This window comes from Anabrus simplex, chromosome 2 (genome assembly GCF_040414725.1).
Source record: "Anabrus simplex isolate iqAnaSimp1 chromosome 2, ASM4041472v1, whole genome shotgun sequence".
NCBI lineage: Eukaryota > Metazoa > Arthropoda > Insecta > Orthoptera > Tettigoniidae > Anabrus > Anabrus simplex.
The window spans coordinates 988,067,543-988,082,020 of record NC_090266.1 but is presented as its reverse complement, the minus strand read 5'-3'; the positions used below and the strand labels follow the sequence as shown (position 1 = coordinate 988,082,020).

At 42.3% G+C, this 14,478-nt stretch overlaps 2 protein-coding genes across 3 annotated transcripts in view; one reads left to right on the top strand and one right to left on the bottom strand.

The window, feature by feature from the left end:
• LOC136863754 (constitutive coactivator of peroxisome proliferator-activated receptor gamma) overlaps positions 1-14,478 on the bottom strand; it is a 1,011,420-nt gene that overhangs the window by 307,234 nt on the left and 689,708 nt on the right. The window lies entirely within an intron of this gene.
• Positions 1-14,478, top strand: part of LOC136864906 (uncharacterized) — a 349,415-nt gene that overhangs the window by 101,400 nt on the left and 233,537 nt on the right. The window contains exon 4 of the mRNA XM_068226495.1: positions 9,629-9,846. Coding sequence (XP_068082596.1) covers positions 9,629-9,846 — 218 coding nt within the window. The remainder of the gene's footprint in view (positions 1-9,628; positions 9,847-14,478) is intronic.

Below are 14,478 nucleotides of genomic sequence, written 5' to 3'. Positions count from 1 at the left end.
GTGTCCAGCTCCAGAATACACCCTACGTCGAGCACGGAGGCTACTCCTCTTGAAAATGTGCTTCGACCAGGTGGACTGAATTTCTGGCAGTACGAGGTTTCACCTCTGGTCACCGCTCCCTTACCTGTTTCCGCTGCCCATGTTCCGTAATTCTTTCACAAGCCATTTTCATTCCCTAATTTATGCAAGCTCCCTTAGTTTCGCTAGGTGGAATTTCTTCAATCAATTGAACTTACTTTTTAGGAATTCAGGCACTTCAACAAACAAGGACTCTCATGAACATTTATGTTAGTGTGCCAGATAGTTCTCGACTATCAACGTGTCAGTTCACAAAGACTATCTTTTCAAGATAGAAGTGTATATAAAGACTGCAAACCTGTACATATTGTATAAAGACAGACTTTTCTCAAGATTTAATATTCCTTTTTGCTTCAAAATAAATTTCAGTTATTGGTGTAAATATCATAAAGTGAAGCAATAAAAGTTGTGTTTTGTAAACTTCAACCTTGGTTACAACACAACTCTATAAGAAACCTGATGGTAATGTTCGACTTTGTGGCGATTTTCGATCTACAGTCAACGCACAACTCGAAACCGATATCTTTCCTATTCCACGTCCAGAAGACTTATTCCGTCGTCTCTCTGGTGGACAATTCTTCTCTCGAGTTGATCTTAAAGAAGCATATCTCCAGCTACTTTTAGACGAAGAATCTAAGAAATTTCTCACACTTAACACTCCTCTCGGACTGCTCCAGCTCCAGCGGCTCCCCTTCGGTGTTTCATCCTCAGCGGCTATTTTTCAGCGCTATTTGGCTCAACTCACCGCCTCAATTCCCGGTTGTGCTAACTACCTGGATGATATTATTGTTACTGGAAAAGATCATCAGGAACATCTAACCAATCTCCGCCTTCTTCTCCAGAAATTGAAAGACAATGGCCTACGAGCGAATCTCGCTAAATGTACCTTCTTTCAACCTCAAGTTCACTACCTCGGACATATACTTGATAAGAATGGAATTCGTCCTAGTATACAGAATGTCTCCGCGATAGTAAACATGCCAGCACCTCAGAACCTCAAGCAGCTTCAGTCCTTCATAGGCAAAGCGAACTATTATAATAAGTTCATTCCACGCTTCGCTACAGTGGCAGCTCCATTAAACGCTCTACGTAAACAAGGTGTTAAATTTCAGTGGACTCCGCAATGCCAACAGGCATGGAAAACAATCAACAACGCCTTAATTCAAGCTATACAACTCACTCATTTTCAGCCCGACAAGATCATCACGCTAGCTACTGACGCTTCAGACTACGGTGTCGGTGCCGTTCTCTCCCAGAAGGATCGTCATGGACAAGAACGCCCCATCGCCTTCGCTTCGAAAACACTTAATGACCATCAACGTCGATACTCACAGATAGAGAAAGAAGCTCTAGCCATCATCTTTGGTATTCGCCGTTTCAATGAATATCTTTATGGCAACCATTTCCTGATCATTACCGATCATAAGCCTCTCGTACACTTATTCCATCCTGGTAATAAGATCCCAGAGAATTCCCTCAGAAAGCTTCAAAGATGGTCCATGTTCCTTTCTGATTATTCCTATCAGATTGTATATCGAGCCACATCCCAGCATTGTAATGCTGATGCCCTCTCCCGCTTACCCGTTGGTCCTGATACTGCCTTCGATTCTCAAGAATCTGAATGTCTTCAGTTGGACATAGAACTTGAAGATACTGTATCCAGTTTTCCTATTGATGCTACCTGCATAGCTAAAGCTACGGATAAGGACAGTACACTGGCTACTGTACGTACGTACATCCGCAACGGTTGGCCTCTTCAGAGCACACTTCCTGCCCACCTGGCACCTTATCATCGTATGCAGCATCGTCTCACGACTCGTGCCGGAGTTGTACTACTAGAAGCAGGCACCATCTTCCGAGTGGTTATCCCACTTAGCCTACAGAAACAAGTTCTCGAGTTATTACACCAAAGCCATTGGGGTATCTCCAGAACAAAGCAACTCGCCCGTCAACACTGCTACTGGCCCGGTATTGATGCCTCCATCGAAAAGCTAATACGTCATTGTGAGCAATGTCAAACGAATCAGAACGCCCCGTCTTCTGATCTTGCTTCATGGCCTCCTGCTACTACTCCATGGGAAAGAGTTCACATCGATTTCGCAGGTCCTTTCCTCAATTCCATGTGGTTAATAGTCATCGATTCACTGTCAAACTTTCCATATGTAGTGGATATGCATTCGACTACTACAACCGAAGCTACCATTCGTGCTCTCCAGAAAATCTTTACTACAGAAGGTTTACCGCAAGTACTCATTTCGGACAACGGACCTCAATTTACAGCTACTGCTTTTCAGAACTTTTGTACACATAATGGCATTCGTCATATCCTAGCACCACCTTTTCACCCTCAATCTAATGGTGAAGCTGAACGCTTCGTACAAACATTTAAAAGAAGTATGAAGAAAGCTGTCTCTTCAGGCTTAACTAAAGACCAAGCCTTGCTCCAACTCTTAAACACCTACAGAACTCTACCCGGCGCTGATAATATCACTCCTGCACAGAAGCTCCATGGACGACCTCACAGAACTTTACTTTCTCTGTTACAGCCTCTTCCGGCCCAGCATAAGACCTCACCAACGAAGTTCTCCCTCAACGACAAGGTCTACACCAGGACATTCAAATCCAACCCACTCTGGATACCTGGAGTCATCTGCAGATCTTTGGGTCATCGTCTCTACGAGATACAGACTACGGAGAAACGTATCTGCCGCCATCAAGATCAGATACGTCTGCGCTACCGCCCCTGTCCAGCCATTGATGCTATTGCTAAACCAGATAAATCTATTGCTGAACGCGCTTTAGATCATTTAATAACAATGGGTTCCTTTCAGGACGAGACAGCGCCACTCCGCCCAGTTCCAGCTCCGGACAATACAACAGAGATATCAGCAGCTCCGCCCCAGCATCGCAGTCGCCGCCAGCGCCGCCGCCGTTTCACGCCGTACCGGCGTATTTAGGAGGGGAGGGTGTTGTATGTCCGGCACTCCCTTCTCGCTCCGTCAGCCAGCTGCACGCGCGCCTGTGTATCATTCTGCTAGCTTCGACGCGCAGCCCTCAGTGCGCGTGCCTGACCATCGAGTGTACTATAAATAGGAGCTCCCTGCCTGCTTACTCGCCCACTCGCCCACTCGCCCCGGTGTCCAGCTCCAGAATACACCCTACGTCGAGCACGGAGGCTACTCCTCTTGAAAATGTGCTTCGACCAGGTGGACTGAATTTCTGGCAGTACGAGGTTTCACCTCTGGTCACCGCTCCCTTACCTGTTTCCGCTGCCCATGTTCCGTAATTCTTTCACAAGCCATTTTCATTCCCTAATTTATGCAAGCTCCCTTAGTTTCGCTAGGTGGAATTTCTTCAATCAATTGAACTTACTTTTTAGGAATTCAGGCACTTCAACAAACAAGGACTCTCATGAACATTTATGTTAGTGTGCCAGATAGTTCTCGACTATCAACGTGTCAGTTCACAAAGACTATCTTTTCAAGATAGAAGTGTATATAAAGACTGCAAACCTGTACATATTGTATAAAGACAGACTTTTCTCAAGATTTAATATTCCTTTTTGCTTCAAAATAAATTTCAGTTATTGGTGTAAATATCATAAAGTGAAGCAATAAAAGTTGTGTTTTGTAAACTTCAACCTTGGTTACAACAGTTAGAATGGAAAGAATGCGTTTACATACAAGCTATCAGGGGATTTGATTAGAGTGAATCAGTATTATATTGCCGTAGAATATGGTATGGATTAAATACGTGGAGACTATAGTGCTGAAATGTTCCGAACTGTTATTACCGGGTTTGATAACGGTACCACGACAACTATTTGTGACGAAAATTGGTGATAAAGCCTCCTGAAATGCGAAAAGTATAGTTAATCAGAAAATTGGGAGTAGATGATTTACAGTACTAGCAATAAGTAAAGGCCCATCTTTTAAAAAAAGTTTAGGTCCATGGCCTTACATAAGGTACAGCACCGGCATTTGCCTGGTGTGAAACTGGGGAAACTACAGAAAACCATGACAGTGGTTCTGAAAGAAGTGCATCTGTAAGAGGAATATTTCAGCAAGAGGAGTAAAGCTGGCCGTACACGCGGCGATTCGGTTGCCCAGCGACGGCAATGTGATCGACGGGCGACTTCCTCTTTCATTCCTTTGTTCCAATCCGAATTCTCCTCCTTGGCCTACCACTACATTCCAGTCTCCCATCACAATTAGTTTCTCGTCACCTTTTACATACTGCATTAACTCTCCTATGTATTCATATATTAATTCAATTTCTCCGCCATCCGCTGAACTAGTAGATATAGACCTGCACTATTGTGGTGGGCATTGGTTTGATGCCTATCTTGATAGCAATAATCCTTTCGCTATGCTGGTCGTAGTAGTTTAACCGCTGCTCTATTTTCTTCTTCATTATTAAACCAACTCCTGCATTTACCCTCCTTGATTTTGTGTTGATAATTTTGTAGTCGCCTGACCGAAAATCCTGCCCTTCCTGCCAGCGTAGTTCACTTGTACGAACTACATCTAACTTTAGTCCATCCATCTCCCTTTTCAGATTCTCTAACCTACCACAACGATTCAAACTTCTAACATTCCACGCTCCGAATCGTAGAATGCCTGTATCCATCTTCCTGACGATTGGCCACTCTCGTGTAGTCCCCACCCGACGTTCCGAATGAGGGACTATTTTACACGGGAAGGAGCCACCATCAATCCATCATTCATATAGAGAGAGCTGCATGTCCTCGAAATTTATTTATGGCTACAGTTTCCCGTTGCTTTCAGCCATGTAGCAGTATAAACCCAGCTAAGCCATGCTCATTATTATTAAAAAGTCATATCATTCAATGATCTGGGCTCCCACCCTTACAACTACCCAAAGGCTGCTACACCCGTTTCGATGGACCATTCGTTAGTCTGGTCTCTCGACAAATACCCGTCCGATATGGGTGTACCTGAGGCTCGGCTATCTGCTTCAGAGGGACGCACAAGCCTCCTCACCGCGGCAAGGTCACATGGTTCGTAGGGGAGGCGAGATGATTTGTGCAATAAAATGAAACAGAGAAAGGCAGGATGTTACTCGGAATAAGGAGATAAAAGCTAAGAAAGAAATTAACTCGATAGATGAAACTGTACACATCAAACAGCTTCGGTGGTGTGGTCATGTGAGGTGAATGGAGGAGAACAGGTTACCTATACTGAGAGTCAACTCACGACCTACGCGGTCCCTTTGATGTTAGCGAGACTTGTGGTCAGTGAGGAGGCTTCTGCAGCGGTAAATAGTTCCTAGCTTGTTGCTTTTCTTCTGAACTAAGGAGCTTCCCTCAATTTTGTTAGATATTCCGGTGAACTAACATGACCAAATAAAAATGTATGCGCTGTAAAAATATAGAAAATATTTTACAAGTTGTATGTTATTCGGCTTATCAGAAATGGCTCCAAACAAGGGCTGATGCAAACAGGGAATTGTACACAGATGAAAGAAACAGAGCGAAACAAAAAGTTGCTGAATCCAAAAAGAAGTCGTGGGAAGATTTTGGTAATAACCTGGAAAGGCTAGGTCAAGTAGCACGGAAACCTTTCTGGACGGTAACAAAGAATCTTAGGAAGGGAGGGAAAAAGGCAATGAACAGGGTTTTGAGTAATTCAGGTGAACACATAATACATCCCAGGGAATCACTGGACAGGTGTCCGGCTCCATGGCTAAATGGTTAGCGAGCTGGCCTTTGGTCACGGGGTTCGATGTTGACGGGGTTCGATTCCCGGCAGGATCGGGAATTTTAACAATCATTGGTTAACTTCGCTGGCACGGGGGCTGGGTGTATGTGTCGTCTTCATCATTATTTCATCCTCATCACGACGCGCAGGTCGCCTACGGATGTCACATCGAAAGACCTGCACCTAGCGAGCCGAACATGTCCTTGGACACTCCCGGCACTAAAAGCCATACGCCATTTCATTTACTGGATATGTGGAAGGAATATGTAGAACATCTTCTCAACGTAAAAGGAAATCTTCCTGGTGGTGTCGCGAACAAAGGAGCTCATGGGGAGGAGGAAAATGATGTAGGTGAAATTACACATCAGGAAGTGGAAAGGATGGTAAATAAACTCCATTGTCATATAGCAGCAGGAATAGATTAAATTAGACCTGAAATGGTTAAGTATAGTGGGAAGGCAGGGATGAAATGGTTTCAAAGAATAATAAGATTAGCATGGAGTGTTGGTAAGGTACCTTTCGATTCGACGAAAGCAGTAATTGCACCTATGCATAAGCAAGGAAAGAGGAAGGGTTGCAACAACTATCGAGGTATCTCGTTAATTAGTGAACCAGGCAAAGTATTCACTGGTATCTTGGAAGAGAGGGTGCGATCAGTAGTTGACAGGAGGTTGGATGAAAACCAGTGTGGTTTCAGACCACAGAGAGGCTGTCAGGATCAGATTTTCAGTATGCGCCAGGTAAGTGAAAAATGCTACGAGAGGAATAGGCAGTTGTGTTTATGTTTTGTAGATCTAGAGAAAGCATATGACAGGGTACCGAGGGAAAAGATGTTCACCATACTGGGGGACTATGGGATTAAGGGTAGATTATTAAAATCAATCAAAGGCATTTATGTTGAAAATTGGGCTGCAGTGAGAATAGATGGTAGAATGAGTTCTTGGTTCAGGGTACTTACAGGTGTTAAACAAGGCTGTGATCTTTCACCTTTGTTGTTCGCAGTTTACATGATCATCTCCTGAAAGGTATAAAGTGGCAGGGAGGGATTCAGTTAGGTGGAAATGTAGTATGAAGTCTGGCCTATGCTGACGACTTGATCTTAATGGCAGATTGTGCCGAAAGCCTGCAGTATATTGGTATTATAAATTTACTCATTCAGGACAAATATTTCAGATTCCCTACGGGAATCAACATTTATATCATCAGGTGCAATGAGTATGTTATGAAAATTAGTCTTTCGAAGACTATCAGTAGGTAAGAAATTCAACAGAACTGAATTTCAGATTGGTGATACAAGGCTGGAACAGGTAGATTAATTTCAAGTATTTAGGATGTGTGTTCTCAAAGGATGGTAATATAGTATGTGAGATTGAATCAAGGTGCAGTAAAGGTAATGCAGTAGGCTCGCAGTTGCGATCAACAGTATTCCTTAAAAAGGGAGTCAGCTCCCGGACCAAATTATCTTTACACCGGTCTGTTTTCAGACCAACTTTGCTTTACGGGAGCGAAAGCTGGGTGAACTCAGGATATCTTATTCACAAGTCAGAAGTTACAGACATGAAAGTAGCGAGAATGATTGCTGGTACAAACAGATGGGAACTATGGCAGGTGGGTACTAGGAATGAGGAGATAAAGGTTAAGTTAGGGATGAACTCGATTGATGAAGCTGTACGCATAAACCGGCTTCGGTGGTGAGGCCATATGAGGCGAATGGAGGAGGAAAGGTTACTTAGGAGAATAATGGACTCTGTCATGGAGGGTAAGAGAAGTAGAGGGAGACCAAGACGACGATGGTTAGACTCAGTTTCTAACGATTTAAAGATACGAGGTATAGAGCTAAATGAGGCCACAGCACTAGTTGCAAATAGAGAATTGTGGCGACAGTTAGTAAATTCACAGAGGCTTGCAGACTGAACGCTGAAAGGCATAATGGTCTATAATGATGATTTATGATGTATGTATGTTATTTGGCAACGTTACCAACTCTTATCTTTCAAACGCAGATGGCTGTGAATAGTTATTTATCTCGGTGGTATTTGTAGCAAAATATATAATTATTTAACATGAGCTTGCTATCTTATTGCATTGTGTGCTTACTAAGCTTTACTCGAGTTTATTCCATTGTGATTTAGTTCGCATAATTTTTACGATGTTGAAGATGTATCCAAGAAAACTGTTGGCAACACTGGCTGCAATAACATGCTCGGTATTCAGAATGGCTGCCAGCCGTGAGCATCATATGGGTGATTCTGTGACGCTTGAGTCATCAATGAAATAATTTAAAGGTAATAAAAGTGGGGCCAATAAGTAGGAAGTCTGAACAAATTGTTCTGAACGTTTACAGTAGCCTACGGGATGAGAATCCGCTGTGAACTAGTGAAGTGGTGAAAATAACCACGCAGCTGGCCGGAGTTTCTACGTACATTGTTTATTCGGCTCGCGCGGAATTTGTATGATGCTTGTCGTTTAAAGGGGCCTAACATCAAAGGTCATCTGCCCATTAATTTGTATGTTTTCTTGTAGTATTTCGTACATGCTGTCCTGTGGTTGTTTATGTATGTCGTGAGTGTTTCTGACGACACGTCTCCCTAAAGTCGCCGAAAATTCAGTTTTAGTTTTATGAAAGTGTCTGAATTATGGAAACAAGCAATCAAGGCGATAAATAAAATGAAACAAAACGTAACTCAACTAAGCTGCATGCCAGATTAATGTGGCAGAAAACGTTTGTACGTTCGGCTGTTCTTCAGTAGGCCTATGCGTCAGCTCAGTTCGAACTATACACTAGCCGTAAATAAAACAGGAAGGGCCTTACACGTTATCGGTATAGGATCCTTAGCGTCCTCGAAATAATAATAATAATAATAATAATAATAATGATAATAATAATAATAATTGTACTTTACTTTATATTCGTAACTGTCCTCTACCCGCAGAAATGTCATGAGGGGATCATGAGTTCGTTCTTACCTTCCGAATGACGAGGCTACAACATTTACAACATTCCTGGAAACACTGCGTTTTGTAGTCCCACTCTCATGTGGGTTTTCAGCTTCTTGAACTGTGAGAAACTGCCACTGACAGTCGTTGCACGGGAGCGGAATCGTTTACTTATGATGTCGTCATACTTTTCGCAGTAAGTCCTCATGTGCCTCACACAAATTTAATTATGAAGTGAAAATAAACATTGCTTCTCTTGCCTCGGTATTCGTCGGTAATATGTAGGTTTTACATGATCAATAAAGGAATAAATAAGCACTGTACATAATAAAACTACAACGGTGTGAAAAGAAATAATTTATTTCGATGCTACGCTATTTGAGAATGAAGTATTTGTCAGATAGTTGCTCGACGTTAATAGTAAACTGGTTGTGGCGGAGAAGGAGAACCGAGATGGGAAGGGGAAACGCGGAAGGATACTTTTCCTCAGCTCTTGAGTTGACTTTCAGTATAGGAGAATAACGGATTTGGCCATGGAGGGTAAGAGAAGCAGAGGAAGACCAAGGTAACAATGGTTAAAGTCAGTTTTAAATAGTTTAATGATGAGATATGTGGAACTAATGGAAACCACTGAGCTAGTTGCAAGAGGACTGTCTAGGCGCTTAGTTAATTCATAGAGGCAGACTCTGCGCTGAAAGGAGTAACAGCCTGATGTATGTATGTATGTATGTATGTATGTATGTATGTATGTATGTATGTATGTATGTATGTATGTATGTATGTATGTATGTATGTATGTATGTATGTTTTAGCTCTATTATATTCTGAATAATATATTCAGAAGCTTATATTTAACCAAGAAAAAATCTACAAGGAGTTAAATGTAATTTCAGCTGAAGAAGATTTGGAACTAGTTAAGCTGATGTTGGTGAATGCCATTTTCTTCAAGGGAACTTGGCAATCACCATTCGCTGAAGAAGAATCTGCTACTTTGGCGTTTAACCTTGCCCATGGTCGGTTAATCAACGTAGACTACATGAGACAGACTAGCAACTTCTATTACTATAACTCAACAGGACTCAATGCTCAGATACTGAGACTGCCATACATGGTAAGTGTATGCGTGAAATATTTTACCGTCATTATTGGGAGGATCGTATTGCACTTCAGCTGCATAGTGCAGCTGATTGGATTCAATCCTCCTATGCTCAATGTTACAGGATCGAATCCCGTCACAGTCTGTTGGCATCTGAGTGTGCTTAAATGTGAGGGACCCATATCGGTAAATTTAAGGATGTGTAAAGACAGTATCCAAAACAAGCAAAATTACACACAGAAATAGCTTATTCCACCACGTCGTGTTTACAAACCAGAATGCAATGAATACCTCAGTATCTACATTGTCAATCGCTCCTGAATGTCAAAACACATCACTCAGTATACCCAAGATAAACGCTGATTCTGCATGTGTCAGCCACTTACCAGGCACGAACACGTGGGCATCAACACAAGCATGTGAATACTCTCTAACAGTCCCCAACGACCCACATCTTTGTCACTCAAGAACAATGTGAAATACACAGGCACATTATACCTCAGAGTACCAACATTCTCAATGAACAGTCGCAACTAAAATGGCATGCTTTACACTGCATGACACAAAATCCCTTCCAATTCGCAATGGACCGGAAGCGCTTCTGTTTCGGGAGTCATTTCCTTAGGGTGACAATTTTATCAGTAGAAAGAACTCCAACAAAGTAATTTGTTTACGTTAAAAAGTAGTGAAATCAGTTTAATTACATAATTTTCTTACCTGAAGGGCTCATCTAGGATATGAAACTAAACATATCCCTTTCGTTCTCTAAACTACAGTGAGTATAAAATGGTCGTCCTAAGGTTCAATCAATGACCTACAATTAGGGCTGTCGCCCAGGTGGCAGATTCCTTAACAACTGCTTACCAAGCCTTTTCTTAAATGGTTTAAAAGAACTTGGAAATTTATCGAACATTTCCCTCGATAAATTACTCCAATCCCTTACTTCTCGTCCTATAAACGAAGGTTTGCCCCAATTTGTCCTCTTGGATTCCAACTTCATCTTCATAATATGATCTTTGAGATGTAGCCTATACCGAGTGTAATGGAGTCCTTGAAGACTTTCTGGCAAAAATATCAGCCAATCCGAATTTTGAGATACTTGTCTAAAACAGTGGTTCTTTTCATCTTTTGCCAGTGGTTCAACGTAGCACTTACACATCGAAGGTTTTCGACGACGCGGTGATGGGAAAGGGCTAGAATTAGGAAAGCAGCGCCCATGGTCTTACATAAGGTACAGCCCTGGCATTTGCCTGGTGTGAAAATGGGGAACTACAGAAAACCATGACAGTGGTTCTGAAAGAAGTGCATCTGTAAGAGGAATATTTCAGCACGAGGAGTAAAGCTGGCCGTACACCCGGCGATTCGGTTGCCCAGCGACGGCAATGTGATCGACAGGCGTTCAGATTGCCGGTCGAGAGCGATTTTCGTGTTCCATCAATCAACTAGGTCAGGGTCAGCCAACTGCGTGTACGTGTGATGTCAGGTAACACGTCACACACTCTTCTCGGGCAGCGATACGAGGTACTTAGTACTGTAACTGAGAAGTGAAGGCTAGAGGGGCGAGGGGAATCACAACGTCATTCCTAGGGGGAGGCCCAAGGACTGCAGGTAGTACAATGCGGTTATGTGTAGTACATATTTCTCTCCACATAATTTATTGTAACGTAACTTTGTTATGAATTAACATAAAATTTATAAAGCTACTTTTTTTCTACATATACAAACTAAACTAGCTTTTTCCGGTGAATCTTCGGAATTGATATTGAACACAAGATTGCTGTGTTTTACAATATCACCCAATGTAAAAAAATAGTGCTAATAGTGACAAACAGCACAGTTTTACAACAAAAATAGTACAGAAAGTAATCTGTAAACTCAAAACATACATTTTATCTCATGATATCGATACTCAGTTGCCACTCGTGGGTTTCCTTGATTTTTGTAGTCTTGTTTCGTTTACTAGTTTTGCAATATTTGGAGTTAATGTTTGAGGAAACACTAGGTTTAAGAGCACACTTCAAATCGTGATCTGACAACTGCTTCAATGTTTTGGTTTTGTTGATTTAAAATAAAAAAAGTTTCGTTCACAGGCCTATGTGGAACCGAAAATACTCAACATTCTCGCTGCAAACCTATGCAATCGGGGAAACCTTTTTTAAAATATTATGAGCCCAACTACTCCAGAATTGCGCCCTAACATAGAAGGTGCACCATCTGTTGCTATTGAAATTAGTTTGTTCCATGGCAAAGAAGCATTTTCAACAACACTTACAATGCACTTGAAAATGTCGATGCCTTTCGTGGTATTCTTCATAGGCACTAAATCCAGTATTTCCTCCCAAATTGTAAAGTTTTTGTCAACCCCTCGTATGAAAACGGCCAGCTGGGCCATGTCAGAAATATCTGCGCCCTCGTCAATTGCTAAGGAGTATGCCCGGAAGCTTTTTGTCAGTTTTAATCATTGTAGGTGGACATCATCAGATAGGTCTTGAATTTTTGTCGACACTGTGTGCGCGGACAAGCTGGTAGCTTCGAACTCTTGAATGGTATTTAGACAAAACTCCCCACCTGCCAGAATTAAACATTCCTTTACGAACTCACCACCACTGAACGGTTTTTAAGTTTCTTTGCAATTAAATATGAAATGTTATAACTCAGTCGAACTGCTGACTCAGACTCACTGATCGAATGCTCGACATGGTTATTTAATTTACCTTTTAGTTCTGTAATTACACGTACCCTTTCCTCGCCTTGATACTGATCATAATCTGCAGCGTGATACAAACTGTAGTGGCGTTGTAAATTATATATTTTTACATACTGTAGCTCTTTTCTACAAACTAAACATTTAGCTGTAGCAATCCTATCATTTTCAACAAATAAATATAGATCTTCCCATAAAGATAAAAAGATCGGAGGCGTAGATAGCTTCTCGCACCGTGATATGCCCGGTTCGTCCATACTTATGTACTATACCACTAACACTATATGGCTGAGGATACTGATAGGTATGTCAAAATCATTAAAAAACATTTTTTTCGGAATTTGATCCTAGATTTAACAATTTGGAATGCCTGGAAACTTGTATTCAACTTTTAACGACGCCATTTTCAGGTGTTGCAGATAACGTTTATCTGGACCTACAGTTAGAGTAATTAGATTTACAGTGTGATAGAGAACTAAGAGATAAATTTTTAAATAAGAAGGATTTGTGTGGCTTGTTGTGAAAAGTGTCTATAAAAGCCGTATGACAGCGGCTCCCCACCTTCTGCGCTCTTACGTCACATGGTCTCTCCGACGTCACACGGTCTCTCTTACATCACACGCCAGCCGGTTGGCCGACCCTGAACTAGGTAATCTCTGCGGCAATCTCTAGTCCCTCAGTTGTGACATTGTGGCTGACGGAGAAGAGGTAGCTGCCGCCGTTATAATTTTTATTAACTACACTGAATTAAAAGAAGAAAGAAGAGGCTCAAAATATTTTGGCGAAAAAGATGGCTCGAAAATATGAATCAGCTCAATTATGTTGCACTTTTAAGAACGTTAAGATACGAGAAACCAGAGGACATTATGAATTACCTGATAACATCCAATGGCAATTTTCGCCGCCTTCTCAGCTCACTGGAGATCCTCATAAAGAAACTTGTATGAGGCAATCAATATATGCAGCGTTTTCTTCACACATGACACAAGACTATAAGTCGGAAAAAAACGAAGTTTTTACCGACATTGCAACACAATGTACACCCACACCGCCAGACCTGCAACACACGCGTATAACAATGGCGTCTGCTGCGGACGACATGTGACGGGCTGCGATGAGCACGCGCAGATAATCAGAGGTCGCCCGATGATATCGCTTGGCACCATACACAGCGTCTTTCTGGCAATCCCATCGCCTGGCGATCCCTAGATCGCTCGGCAATCCGGTGGATCACAGATATTATCTAGCAATCAAACCATCGTCGGGCGATTACGAGATTGCCGGCAATTTGATCGAAATGGCCCCATATACGAGGTGGCGTTCGTACAATCTGATCGCTGCGTGTATTGCTGCCTAAACAGGCCTACGTCCGCCTCCATGGCTAAATGGTTAGCGTACTGGCCTTTGGTCACAGGGGTCCCGGTTCAATTCTCGGCAGGGGCGGGAATTTTAACCATAATTGGTTAATTTCGCTTGCACGGGGCTGGGTGTGTGTGTCGTCTTCATCAACATTTCATCCTCATCACGACGCGCAGGTCGCCTACGGGAGTCAAATCCAAAACCCTGCATCTGGCGAGCCGAACTTGTCCTCGGACACTCTCGGCACTAAACGCCACACGCCATTTCATTTTAACAGGCCTACATCAGCTCCCTTGCAACTTAAAAGATGCGGGGATTATGCAAAAGCGGAACATGTCTAAACTACTATCAGAAAAAGTAGAACTAGTATACCAAGTGAAATTGAGTACGGTACCTGAAGACTTTCTAGCAAAAACATAAGCCAATATGAATTTTGAGATAATTGTGTAGAACAGCAGTTCTGAACAAAGTGCTTCTGTAGTAGACTAATTTGAGCAAGGGAAGTACCAGGACTCAGATCCCTTACAACTTAAGATGCGGGGATTACGCAAACGCGGAACAAGTGTAAACCACTAGCAGACGAA